Here is a 13601-nt window from a genome sequence, read left to right as displayed (position 1 = left end):
GCTTAAAACAGTAGTACAATCACACTAAATAGCAAAATGCCTAGCCATTCCTGTACTCTTCAAAGTCATTTAGTACAGTACTCCAGAGAACGATAGTTTGAATGAACTGTGCACAGTTCTGTATCATGTCTTACTCTCTTGTTTATGATGCATTTTCAGTGCATCTGTCAGAACGTATTAGCTTTACAGACATGCTCTCAGTGAAAGCACAGTAAAATGCCTCATACTCGAAACAAAGAAAATTAGCGTATGCTGAATTATTAGCTGTTTTTTTCATATATATATATATATATATAGCAAATTAATCTGATTGCTTCTGTTTTTCAGCTCCAGAACTGGAACTGCGAAGGGAGAACATGTTTGAGAAGTCAGTCAAACACCAGGGTGAGATGACCTTGGTGAGTATGTTGCATACCCTGGCTCTACTTTTGCACCGACTGTGCTCTTAACAAGCAGAGTTGCAGCTGTTGTAGCATCTCTTGTTCGAACTCAGAGTACACTGCCACATTTGAATGACAACATTGTAAGAAAGTTACAGTAAATGTCAGTGTAGTTACGAATACAGAATTATAAAATAAGCCTTACATACAAGCTTCATGAAACTTGATATAGAATGCTAGTATTTACCTCTGGTGCCATACATGCTTGCAGTAATAGCAGTAGACTCGTAACCTCATTCTTCTTGTGAATAACCAGATAGTAGAAACAGGCCTAATCTGGTATGTGAGCACAGTTGGCACTTGCCACATTGTGAGCTACCCAAAGTTTTAGCAAGAGTGTCCATCTCTGTGGACTAGCCATGGTGTCAATTGAGTCATGAATACACCACGTCACCTTATAGCTGAAAGTCCTAATGAAAATTGCAGTGTCATGACTGCTTGAGAGCAAAAAGCATTTGACATGATTTTGCCAGGCAAGACAAAACTGTGATGCTAGCTTACTTCCATTTTTGCTTTCAGTACAAGAGTGAATGAGCGAAAAACTTTTATTTGCTCATGAATGAAGTTCTAGGAGACAATTACAGCTGCAAATGTTTATATGACCACCCCAAATCTATTCTTGCGCAGATGAGCACATTCACAAACAGGCATTCGAAACTGCATAAAGTCACTTGTATCTCTTGCATGCAGTACTGCTTGGAGGTGACAAAGTACGACCGACATGGCTACAAGCCTCGTGACCGAGTGCTCATCCTGACTGATGCAGCCCTCTACTTGCTAGACCGAAAGGATCTCCGCTCCAAGCATCGCATTCCCCTGAAGTCGCTTGAAGGTTGGGACCGTTTTTCCTCATCTGCAAAATCGGTGATACGATTGGCTCTACCCTGTACACTAATACTTCCTTCCTAGATGTTAAAAAGCACGGCTGATGTAAACGTTACCATTTTTTAAAACTGTGATTTAGTATGTAAATGGATACATAAATGACTACAAAGAAATCGTAACTTTTACAGTCTAATGTTTCAAAGCTATGAGGGACGTCGTAGCGGAGGGCTCTGGATTAATTTAGATCGTACGGGGTTTTCCAATGTGTGCTAATATCGTACAGCACATGGGAACCTTTTTGCATCTAACCTCGATCAAAACGCGGCTGTGGCCAAACAGGAAATGTGCGCATGTAAATAAGAAGAAGGTAACTAACTTTTACTCCACATGAAGCATTAAATAAAATGATGAAATAACATGCTAGATAAGTTGAGCAGCGGTCAAATAGTCTCATAGTAGACATGTCCGCATTGAACAGCTTACCACATTTAGCGCATGGTCTGTGTGTACTGTGTTAACTTAAGGTTTCTAAGCTAGAAATTCTTGAAGTAGCTTTTAAAAAAAATGCGAAGCAGTAAATGTCAATGAAATGAACAAATTCACTGACTTTAGCTTTACTGCTAATCATGAGTAAATATTTCCATACTTGTGCTTAAGGAGAGATGCAGTTTTCAGCAAAAATTTAAAAATTTTTCACATACTAAAAAGACTCAGGTTCTGCCAATCTTACATTTTTTATTTCTTGACTTGTTTAGATAAAATTTTTTGGGCAAATTAGAAATAGTTTTATGAATACCCTCACCAAACTTAGCTGCAGAAAATTATTTTCTAATACATGTTTTTCCTCTGAATCTTGTAAAAGGCGGCAGAGTTAAGAAAATGTGGCAGTAGGCTGGTTCAGTGCTCATTGCATTCCTAATGGTGTGCTAAAGGTTAGGACATTCTTAGAATTTTTTTTTAAAGCACAGATTTTTATTCTGAGCGTTCATGATGCAGTTTCTTTCCATTGACATATCTAGAGTGAGAAGAAAATTCCACACAATTTAAAATTCACAAATTTGAAAAACAAAGAACATCTTGACCTGCAGTATGACCCTAGGAAGGCAACAAAATAAACAAGGTCAAAATGGATAAAATAGCCGTGAAAAAATCTACTTCACAAGTTGAGCATCCAGTCAAAAAACTAAAGAAAGAAAAATGCTGATTGGTGAAACGTAATGCACAGCTGCTGCTGTTCACAAAACAATATTTTTAGAGTAGTTTCCGGTCGATTTCAGCAATGAAACTTCAGGACAGCGTAAAAACTGAAGCATACAAGCGGATATAACAATTATCAACAAATAAATTTTTTGCCCAATTTTCGGGATTTTAAAGCTACGTGCCCCTTAACAACAAAAATAATTTTCACAAACTATTAGCAGAGCAGCTGAATGAACTACAACTTTTGTGGCCTACAATTGAAGGCTTTGTATAGCAAGCAAAAAACAGCAATTACACGATATAAACAGGAGTGTGCAGGAATTCTAGCATGCTGCTCCATATATAACGAAGCAGGCCTGCTTTATTGTAAACAGCACACATAACCCTTATGCATATCAATTTGAACCTGAGGACCACTGAAGTATGCAATATTTAAAAAAGCCATCAATGGGACAAACTAAACTTTAATCTAGGTTTAACGGTGAAATTGCAGACTGATCGCACTTTTTTTTTTACTGCAGGAATCACGGTCAGCAGCCTGACAGATGGCCTGGCATTGTTCAGGATACCGCAAGAAATGAAGCAGGACAAGGTGAATGCTTCCTTCAGACTGTTTTTCACAAAAATCTGGTTCACGCAGCTTTTGCACTAGCCAGCACAAGTGCAACATGCCAGCGAAGAAATAACTCTTCCCTAAAAAGCAGCTTCCAAGCATTATATTACCAAGCAGCAACTACACACATTGTATCGAGACTGATTTACCAAGGCTGGTCAAGCAACTTAGGCACAAAAATTTGCACAGCAGATCTTCGACATGCTTGACTGAAGTGGTAGACAGCATTCTTACGATAGGCTATATTTTGGATGATGGCAATATACATACTCTGTCTCTGTTGATAAGAAATTCTACTTTATATAGGCGCTTATAATTAGTAAAGAGCATGCTAGATGAATCATGAAATGTTCTGCCATTTTTCAGAGCACTGACAGAATATACATCTAGAAATATATGCCTAAAAGATGCAAAATTGCTATGGCATAGTTCTTTCAAGCAGTTTGGGTACAGTATGTCACTTGATGTATTGTATACAACCCGATGGGACAAGATTGTACCCAAGCGTATGTGGCCACGAGAGATGAATAAAGCCACATAGAGGTTGGCAACTTGTATGCTTCATAATCGCTTGTCACTGCCTTCACACCTTTTACTTGCATCTTAACCTCTTTTCTGCATCTTCTGCAGGGTGACCTTATACTAGACATGGGCCCCCACATGATCGAAGCAGTGTCTAAGATCGCCATGGCCTATGGCCACCGAAACATTGTCTCCGTTGACAAGAACAACTGGTGAGTGGCCGCCATGGTTCTGCTAGATTTGCAACACTGCTAGCTCCGTTCTAAACAAGTTGCATATTTCATACAGTTTGAGCATTAATGCAAAGCTTGCATAATAAAATGAAGGGTGTCATAACCTAGGAATTCAGCTTTTACCACAAAGTGCTGCGTTCTTGAAATGCATCGTGTATGAAGCAAGCTAAAATTGCAGATTTATTTTAACTGATACAAGTGCCTTGGCAAAAAGAATTCCATATTACATATGTTAACCTGACAAAACTGCCACTACATTTAAGCCCTCTTTTGCAAGTAGTTCAAGAAAAAAAAAACACTTGAATAATTTGGGCAAGTGTAGCTGTGACTTTCATCTTTTTAGCTGCAATGCTGTATCGTGTGGCAAAGCCATAATTTGGGCTTGGCAGAGAAATTCATTAATGCACAATGTTTGTGCCTTTAGGTATAACCTTTGTATTGTCATAGTGAAACCCATACGATTTTACTTCTGGGTTTTCAGTGTGGACCACAGGCTCTGTGGTGGCAAGCAAGGAACAATAGACTTCAATATGGGAGCCAATCCTGAGATCATCAAGGGAAAGAATGGCCACCTCATAGTGGTAAGCCGCTGGTCAATCCCTCTAAAAAGCACACGTGATGGCAGAAAATAGAACGGTAGAATTCTATGGAATCGTAGGATAGCATTCCATGCTTTCGAAAACTGCAAAACACACCAGACCTAGTAAAGCTCAGAGTAAATAGAGATCAGAACTGATACTTGAGCAGCTGTAATTGGCTTATTCCGTTCAGACATGCATTACGTTCCACTACTGAGAGAAATATGAAAAATTGTGTGTGTGTGTACTATATATAAACCTCCTTTTTCACAAAAATAACATGAATGGATGAAAAACTTCAGGAATTCACCCATGGTGCACACTTATACTCTCATGAAATTTCAGCCCTATTCTTCAAAGAAACGCATCTATGTCCAAATAATATATTCCTTATCGTCCAAAGCCGTTTGCACAATGAAAACTGAGCTATAGTGTCCTTTAGTAAAACATTCCACTGCATGAGTTGATAGATGATTGATTAATTTGAGTGCAGCTCTTCACGGCTGGCAGGTGGTGTGTTAGGCTGCTAGCCACCCTCTGGGATCTTCCCGCGACAGCCAGCTTTCAGGTGGTGTTTCGCTGTGGTGTTTGAACAACCGGTTACACCGACTACACCACCGACAACATTAGTGCAGACTAAGACATGGAAGCCAGGAACGGGCGCCCAAGAGCTGCACTCTGAAAAGTTACAGCACCAGACAGCACATTTTAGGCACGTCGCAGAACTTCACGATGTCCATCCTTATTTGTTTTTGAGAAGTGATTCTTCTTTCTAGGCACAAAATGACCCTACACATCTGTCCAGCAGGGATTCAGTCAATGAAACAACATTTGCCGTTCATGTTAGAACAAAGTATTATATGGCTGCAAAACTAGCTTATCTTTTTGTTATTGATAATTTCTAAGAATGTACATTATTGTACACCAGTCAAGTGCACTGTACTGTGAGTGTTTATATAGTTATGGATTGTTTCACTTAAATGTTTGCTCCTGCCCTCCTTTCAAAATGTTTTGCTCTAATTTTTCACAGGATGTTCCACTGACAATTTCCTGACCATGAGACCTCAGCCTGCACTAATATATACCAATACACTCAACTCAATAACTGGAACCAATCTGCTTTTGAAAACTGTCCTTGCAGGTTGCCCTTGCTGCACCAGAGCAGTGCTGACCCACTGCTACACAGACTCCCCAGAGTCAATGAGCACCCACGCTTTCTGCATGACGAGGAAGCCACGGTGGACTTGCCAACACCGTTCGAGACTTTATAGTGATGCACCGCTGCACACTGCCTAGTTGCCGAAGAGCACGTGTCTTATCGCCTCTGCGTGCCTTGTTCTGTTAGAGTTCAGCACTTATTTTTGTTAGCATACAAAGTGTACAAAACGACATGCATACATCTCTCTACTGCTCTTAACACACTTCCTTTTTGTCAAGTGCCATGACTTCCCTTGCAATGTTGTACGTATTAAGTGATGAAATGAGAACACTATGCATACTTAAGTGAAGCAGTTGTCGTGTCAACGCCTAACTGTGTTAGGTTTTCTGGAATGCTTTGTACTGTTGACAATCACTTTGACATGCATTTGCAAAAGAGTAATTGTTAATAAAGACATTGATGGCGCAGTAATATTTAAGATGAATAATGAGGAAGATACTGTGATATAATCATGACATCGATTGTCTGCTGTTAATCTGTTTATTACTTTTTTTTTGCAATAAAAACTTTTCACGCACTGTCCCTCATAGCCTGAGTCACTTTGGGACGTTAAACCCCCATAAACCATAAAATCTTCACGCACTGTCAATTGATTCTGTCCTGGAGCAGTCAAAGCATAGCTCAGAACAATGTACAGCAAGTATCGCAGTTAATCTGCGCACACAAATGTGGTAGGATGAAGGCGAACTGGGTGCTCTGACCTCTACTGCCTCAACATTTTTTTTTGATGCCATGCACGGTACACTACACTGTTGCTGGTTAATTATCGAAGGTGAACCTGACCTCTCTTCCCTTCCCTTTCTTTCGAAAATAAAAAGGGAAATGGACGCACCTCTTCCCCAATAAATCTGGGCAAGGAGAAAATCGAGTTCAAGGTGACACTCCAATTTTTATTCTCTGTAAAAATCACGTTTATGGCTTTTTCTAGTTACGTTGATGTTTGTCCACCAACAAAAGAAGCATTCATTGCTGAGTAAATTGGATTTAGAAATTTTACCACCTCTCTATTCAAAGTTATGTCTGTTATGAAAATGACTCTAAGATTGCTATTTCAAAGTGAACAGTGGTGTAACCTTGTCTCGGTGATCCGCAAATACAGTCTTGATGCAGTGAAGTTTGCTTCTGAAAATGGCCGGTGGCGGCAATATTTGCATTTCATTTTTCAGCCTTTCTAGCGTCATTGCAGTGAAAGTAGCATCTCTGCCATTATTGATACAGACCAACTTGACTTTGTCCTCGGAGTCCCTTTAAGCTATGCAAGTTACATGGAAAGACATCGCTTGAATACGTTTCATAGGGCCTTGAACAATTCGTCCCGTTAATGGCACTGTTTGATCATTTTTTCGAACAGCTCCAGCTTTTGTGCAACCTTCACACAACTACACAGATGAACATACTGGAACCTATAATATAGCATCCCACTACAGTAAGCTCTTGTATAATATACAGGTATCGTAAAGTGAAACTAAGGTCCTGTTTCACCTTCTACTGATGACTGTACATTTCTTTAGTGCGGTAGCGCTTATAGTGGCCATTCCCCCATTTAGCCGTTGTGTGTTTGCCTGTTTGTCGGAAGCCAGTTTTGTGGCAGGCTGCTCACCTGCCCACCGGGTGGTGGGCATGTATATATACTAGCAACCTGTCCACCGTGACAGGTGGCAGCTCAATCGTGAGTGGCTGCTCTGGAGGAGCAGCCTGGATCGCAACCCAACCCAAGCAGCTCAAGTCCCACCGATGGCAGTACCTGCCATAGAAGGGCAGTGGCACATTGTTTGACCGCTGCACCACTGCACCAGGAGTGGTAGGAAGACTCCGAGGAATCTATGAACGTAAAGGATCTTCAATTCCGCATATATGAACAATAATTAACCCATTATCGCTATCCGAACAACAGCCATCTATGAACATTGAACCTGAACCCCAGAACTGAAGTGAAAACCGACCTGCTAGTTCACCTAATTCGCATTTGGCCTAACTACGCAAATCAACCATAATGTTTTTTTTGTTTATAGTAGAGGTCTTGAATAGAGACACAGTTATAGTAAAGAGCATTTGGCCATGGCAATGCACTTCCTGTGGAATGAAGACATCGCAGCACTCGCACAGTCAAGGACATATCAGCACAACACACACATAATGGTGTGATTGCAAGGCCAACAGTCAAAGGCAAGTAATGACAAAAACACTGTACTCTGAGATGGCTTTACCACCGAGTTTGTACCAACTTTTCCAAGGCCTCGGGCTGTGAGACAAAGCATGTGGCGCACGCCATAAAACGAATTGTAAGCGACACTTAAGCTCTGCTTTAAGGGTATGACGCATTTAGCTCAATGGGTTAATGTCCATATATGCAGAAGTGGTCATTCTCTATTTAACATTTATAGATCCCTGGTAGTCCTCGTACCACTCCTGGCGCAGCAGTGCAGCGGTTAAACAATGCGCCACTGCCCTGCGATGGCAGGTGCTGCTGCCAGTGGGGCTTGTACGACCCAGGTTGCTCTTCCCGAGCAACCTCTCATGACCAATCATTAACTGAATTGCCACTTGCCACAGTGGTCAGTTTGCTCACAATCCTGTGGGCAGGTTGTGATGACACCACAAGGTCACGCGACTTAAGTGGCCCACCTGCCTCCAAGGTTTCTTCTCTGGGGATTTTTCATGAAAATTGAAATTGAAAATTGGTTCCTGGGGAAAAGAAATGGTGCAGTATCTGTCTCGCATCTTGGAGGACACTTGAACTGCACAGGCGTGCCACCTTAAGAGAAGGGATAAAAGAGGGAGTGAATGAAGACAGGAAGAAAGAGGTCCGGTAGTGGAGGGCTCCGGAATAATTTCGACCACCTGGGGATCTCTAAGGTGCACTAACATCTTGCAGCACACGGGCGCCTTTGCGTTTCGCCTCCATTGAAACGTGGCCACCGCGGTCGGGTTCGAACCCGGGTACTCCGGATCAGTAGCCGAGCGCCCTAACCAGTGAGCCACCATGGCAGGTCAGATTTTTCATGTAATTTTTGCTCACTGTCAACGAAGCCGACGACATCGGATTTTCTGCTACACGAGCTCCTGAACACTATCGTTTTAAAAGAAAATCTGGCCATAAGTGTGGAAAGAAGGCCGCGCAGGCGACTGAGAAAGGGAAGGCAGTAAAAGCAGTGAGGAGCAGAAATGGAAAAAAAGGGGCAAGCAGTCACCGCACCGGACAACACTAAGCACGAAGCAGCAGTGGCAAAGAACAGAGGCACGGCGGCAATGCGTGGGGGGTTTTGCACACATTTGTGTCGTACGCATTTCTTAATCATTTCCTCTTAAAAATGACACTGCAGTTGCGGAAGATGATTCAGTGTTCACGCAAAGCTTTCATTTTCGCATACTCTCTTACTGCACTTTTGTATTATATTTGTGCAAATACGGTATTTTCACAATACAGATTAAATTTGAAACGTGATAACATAACATGCGGCAAGTGAAATTAATTCGCCAGCATGTTGGGATGATAAGAGTAGGACAGAAAGCATTTTTAAGTGTTTCTTACTAACCCAACATTATGTGTTCAGTAAGTAGCTGAACTGCCGGACAGCGTCCTCAGAGCCTTGCCATCACCAAGAATTGATAAAGTAAAGAAACTGTTGGAGTTCGATCCCCTGTGCCGCCAGGTACCCACCATTGATAAAATGGGTACAAGCTTTCCCCCGGCCTGGTGCTTGGCTCATCTGGGATGCAGTGATTGGGAAATCGGTCTTTGACCCCACCTTGTGCATGGGAAACTACCTTGTGCCATGGTGCTCTTTGGCCAAGACAGCCCTTGTGCCATACAAATTCATAATCATCAAGACTCTCATAGTTAAGATTTTTTTCTGGCCCGAGCGGACTTACTACAGAAAGGTACTACTGTTGAACATCGTGGGGTTTTGCAAAATTTTCTCAAATCAGAAGTTCCTCTCAACAAAAGTGGGTAAAAATACTGGGTTGTACGAGAGCACGTCAGTGCCAAGAATAAACCAGTAATAAAGCAAGCATAAATCTGATTTAGTTAGCAAAGAAGCATTTATATTAAGCATCCCAAAAGCCATTTTCAGAAATCCTGCAAACAATACCTTCAGGAATCATTCAGTTACTGGCTTAGACCTTTTCTATTTACCATAGCATTTTTTGTGATGAGTGAATGTTGGCATAACTGACCAAAGATGCTAGCAAATCTCGCACTCTTAAAAAGCTTGTTGAGTTTAGAGAGCAGAATGTGCCAAAATGCATGTTGCATGCAAGCTGAGTGTTGCTTTAATCTAGAAAGATTCATCTCTTAAAAACATAGCGTACCTTGCAGGGGCCGCACAAGGTGGTATCCAGATCACAACTTGTGTCACCAAAGACAAACGAATCTGAGGATTCAACATTTCTAATGGGTTCTTTCCTTTTATATCCATATTTACATAGTGCTTCCTAGTGTATGTACAAAATAGCTTGGCCAGAGGTCATCGTAGGTAGTAGTCGATCAACGTAGAAAACGCTGCAAATCCTGCTGCACCAAGTAGACCAGGTTTCAGGCCAGCTGTAAAGACAAGCAAAGATAAGCACTACACCATGAATTTGAGTGCTGCTGGACTAACAAACATTCCTTTGCCACAGCACAACTTCTTGAATCATTTTTCTAAAAAAATATGTGATGTTTTAGGCCCAATAAAAGTGTTTCAAAAGTGCTTGTATTTCAGATTCTGCATGCATATTTTATACCTACAGGTCTTGGCTTGTTAGCTCAATTGATCTGCCTTGGACAAAAGAAATGGATCTGAATATTTTACAGGACTCAAATAAATGTTGTTGCACCTGCCTCGAAATCCTATCAGTCCTCCAGTCAAGGCACCTGCCATGGTGCCATTTTTCCAGTCTGTCTTTGCACGATGCTGGAAAGAAAAAAAGTAAGAGGAGTTGTTCATTTCGTGGATACTTTCACATAACTTTGGCGTTCAACATTGCTCAGGGCTTGGCACAAACATTGCAACTAACATGGTTGTAAATGTCAGCTGCTTCGATTTAGAGCTCATGCAGGACTTTTCCTTCTCTTTTCCCTAATAGAAGTTTCTTTTATATGAGAAATGATGTGGCATTAGTTAACCTCTGTAGTGTTTTGAGTCTATATAAAAATACTTTCTTCTTCAGTCTAAGTATTTTCTTCACTCTTTGGTCAGCTTCTCCTGTGTGGTGGTGGCATCTGTGTAAAGCTACATTGTGCTCAATAACAAAGTAGCTTGGATGGGCCCTGGGATACGATGACAAGGACTAATGTGCTTTGTCTATAGTGGATCTGGTTCAGCCAAGCACATCTATAAAATCTTGACACTTACAGTAACACTGTGCATAGCTTTCATAGAAGGCAGACAAGCAAAATAAATCTGAAGAAAATAGCTTTAAGCAATGTTTTTATCGAGGGAAAGCATACTTGTGGCTTTTTGATAAGTACTTCTTAGTTACTGTGCTTGGCAAAGACAAGTTAACCGAAGCATGCAGTGCAACATAAACATTACTCTTTCTTCTTTTTTGCTGGATGATCCATTAAGATGCTGTGTTGCTCTTTTTATAGATTCACGTGTCTCGACAGCATGACAAAGATTGGTGCTCATTTTGCCTGGATGGTGCAAGAAAAAGATGATTTGATGTGACACTTTTTCCAAGCATTTTTTCCCTAAAAAAACGAGGCTGAAAATCACTTGTACCCGTTAGAAAAACTGGTGGATTATCAATAGCACAGGATCTAAATATAGCACCATGCCTACACAGGAGGTGTTTAGTTGTGCCACTAGGTTATCACTACATCTAAACGAGCACAACGGCAATGTAATGACAACAGTTCTGTTCTGTTTTTCTTACTGCCATATTTGCAGTTGTGTGACTCCTTTGCACAAAACTATTATCATTTACAAATACAATTCACAAGATGACACAAGCACAAGGCTTTGAAGAACACCACAATGCTTAAGTCAGCCAGATGACTCAGATGAGGGAAGGGTGGTAGTGGTTAGTAGTGTTTTATTTATTTATTTTTTTAGGAAAGGAAATGGCATAGTAACTGTCTCACTTCTTGGTGGATGTGGTAAGGGAAGGAAAGATGGTGGGAGTGAAAGAAAAAAAGAGAGAAAAGGGTGTCATAGTGAAGGGCTCCAGAATAATTTCGGCCACCTGGTGATCTTTAACATGCACCGACATTGCACAGCACATGGGCGCCTCTTGCATTTCACCTCCATCGGAATGCAGCAGAATCGTCTTGTTTGGACGTATCACATAAGGGCTGTCTTTTTCTGTAGTAAATTTTTTGCTGCTCTTTCGTCACTGCTGTTAAGCTTCTCACTATTCTAAACTAGAGATAGGGGCCTTCGTTTTCAGGTTTCGTTTCTTCTGGAATTCGCTGAGGTGGGGGGCAAAACGTCGCTTTATATTGTGAGCTCCAATTTGGTTAAAAATCGATTTACTCAGCACAAAATATATAGTTCTGAGTGTTTCAAATGATTTCTTTTGCAGCAAAGCTATAAATTATACACTATGGGCTGGACCTTTCAGTTTTTAATTTTTGAAACTTTGGCAGATATTTTTCAGTATTTATTTTCGAATGCAATTTTCGGTTTTGTTTCAGTGAATATTATTTCTACAGAAGAATTACCATTTTCTTTCGATGATTTAATGTGGTGTTCCTGAGTGTTGAAAAGTCACTTAGAATTAATGTAGGACTTTTTGTCAGTCCATGTAGTCGCAACACAGCTGCATGGGAGTGTTACTTGATCACACTTGTATTTCTTCTCCAGCACTTAATTTTGCCATCTTGTGTTTGCATTACACTGGTCGTGTTCGTGTTTCATTTGACGTTAAAGTGCCGTAGCACGACTTTAAATTGGTAGTTAAAAAAAGAGGCTGACTTCGTTATAACATATGTTCGCTGTATGCGACATGTGTGACACGCGTTTCAACCAAAACGGAAACAATACTGCCGTAAGCGTCGCATTTCGAGTTTCTGCCATGTCCTTACCGATTCAATAGTGCATTCGATGGCAGCAAACATGGCACCGACGATGGCAAAATTTTTGGCGTATGACACAGATTTCGACTTCATGTCCGCGAACACCTGCCGCACTGTCATCTTCGCTGGGTCCACACCACCGCCAGTGATGTTTGGGTCCACGCTGGCCGAGAAAAGTCCCAAAGCCGCACCGAACGCACCACCTGCATAGAACAAGGTACTGTCATTTGAATGTCGTTGCTAAACAAATGAGCCAGACATCTGCGCCAAATTTTGGGAAAACCATTTTTTTTTCTCTGGCGGCGTTTGTAACACACCTTTTCTCATCATTTCTGCTTCTTTTCAATCAGCTCCAGGCAAGGTGCTGAACACAATTTGTGAGAATTGGTGGCTTTGTGTCTGACGATGAATTCTTTGCTCCTAGAACTAAATACACCGTAATAGAAACGAGTTCATTCTCACACCATAGACTAAACGTTGCTGCAATGGTCCTGGTGGTTATATTCACGACGAGTAGGCAAGCCAAGGTCACGTCTGAAGAGATGGAGATCAATTTAACTTATGAGCAACTTTTAAGTGACACCCACTTGAATTACGTTGGAAGGGGTGCACGAGTGGAACAAAGATCGGAGCCGGCTGAACAATCGCGTAGCCAAACTGCGAAACGCTACTAACCGAGAACACAGCTGATGCCGGTCTTGAAGGCGCAGCTTTCGAAGACGGCTTCCACGCGCAGTTCATCCTTCGTTTTGATTTTGTGCGGGAAGAGCCCCGGCGGAAATATGACATTTTCCTTGACTCGCTTGTTCGGTCCGATGAGCAAATTCATTAATTCTGAGAAATTTATCTCTCGCACATTACTCGGCGTGCTCACACTGCTGCTGGAATCCATTTTTCAAATGCACACATTGTTGCCAGCGTCTCTGTTATGTAAGCATTAAAGTGCTAAAAGCAAACAAATTTCGCAG

General features: G+C 41.4%; 2 protein-coding genes across 5 annotated transcripts in view; one reads left to right on the top strand and one right to left on the bottom strand.

Annotated features, from left to right (window-relative positions):
* Myo61F (unconventional myosin 61F) overlaps positions 1 to 6152 on the top strand; it is a 155384-nt gene extending 149232 nt beyond the window's left edge. For all 4 annotated transcript variants that reach the window (XM_077654094.1, XM_077654092.1, XM_077654091.1 and 1 more), the window contains exons 26-31: positions 328 to 398; positions 1131 to 1272; positions 2987 to 3057; positions 3709 to 3812; positions 4315 to 4414; positions 5553 to 6152. In XM_077654094.1, the coding sequence (XP_077510220.1) occupies positions 328 to 398; positions 1131 to 1272; positions 2987 to 3057; positions 3709 to 3812; positions 4315 to 4414; positions 5553 to 5582 (518 nt within the window). In that variant the 3' untranslated portion in view covers positions 5583 to 6152. The remainder of the gene's footprint in view (positions 1 to 327; positions 399 to 1130; positions 1273 to 2986; positions 3058 to 3708; positions 3813 to 4314; positions 4415 to 5552) is intronic.
* A 3700-nt stretch (positions 6153 to 9852) lies between these two features.
* LOC144121123 (mitochondrial import inner membrane translocase subunit Tim22) lies at positions 9853 to 13552 on the bottom strand. The gene is made up of 4 exons (XM_077654090.1): positions 13309 to 13552; positions 12643 to 12836; positions 10456 to 10528; positions 9853 to 10176 (listed from the first exon to the last, which is right to left on the bottom strand). Exons 1-4 carry the CDS (start codon positions 13523 to 13525, stop codon positions 10100 to 10102), a joined length of 561 nt encoding a protein of 186 aa, XP_077510216.1. The 5' UTR covers positions 13526 to 13552; the 3' UTR covers positions 9853 to 10099.
* Between the last annotated feature and the right edge of the window lie 49 nt (positions 13553 to 13601).

The sequence above is a fragment of the Amblyomma americanum genome, chromosome 2 (assembly GCF_052857255.1).
Source record: "Amblyomma americanum isolate KBUSLIRL-KWMA chromosome 2, ASM5285725v1, whole genome shotgun sequence".
Lineage (NCBI taxonomy): Eukaryota > Metazoa > Arthropoda > Arachnida > Ixodida > Ixodidae > Amblyomma > Amblyomma americanum.
This window is presented reverse-complemented; position numbering and strand designations above follow the sequence as displayed.

Bases quoted from the DNA above. Each gene is read 5' to 3' on its own strand.
- LOC144121123 (XM_077654090.1), bottom strand. From the start codon at position 13,525: ATGGATTCCAGCAGCAGTGTGAGCACGCCGAGTAATGTGCGAGAGATA. The intron at 12,837-13,308 runs GTTAGTAGCGTT...TGTTCTATGCAG, and splicing joins CGGCATCAGCTGTGTTCTCG to GTGGTGCGTTCGGTGCGGCT. The intron at 10,529-12,642 runs GTAAGGACATGG...TTTTCTTTCCAG, and splicing joins TCGAATGCACTATTGAATCG to CATCGTGCAAAGACAGACTG.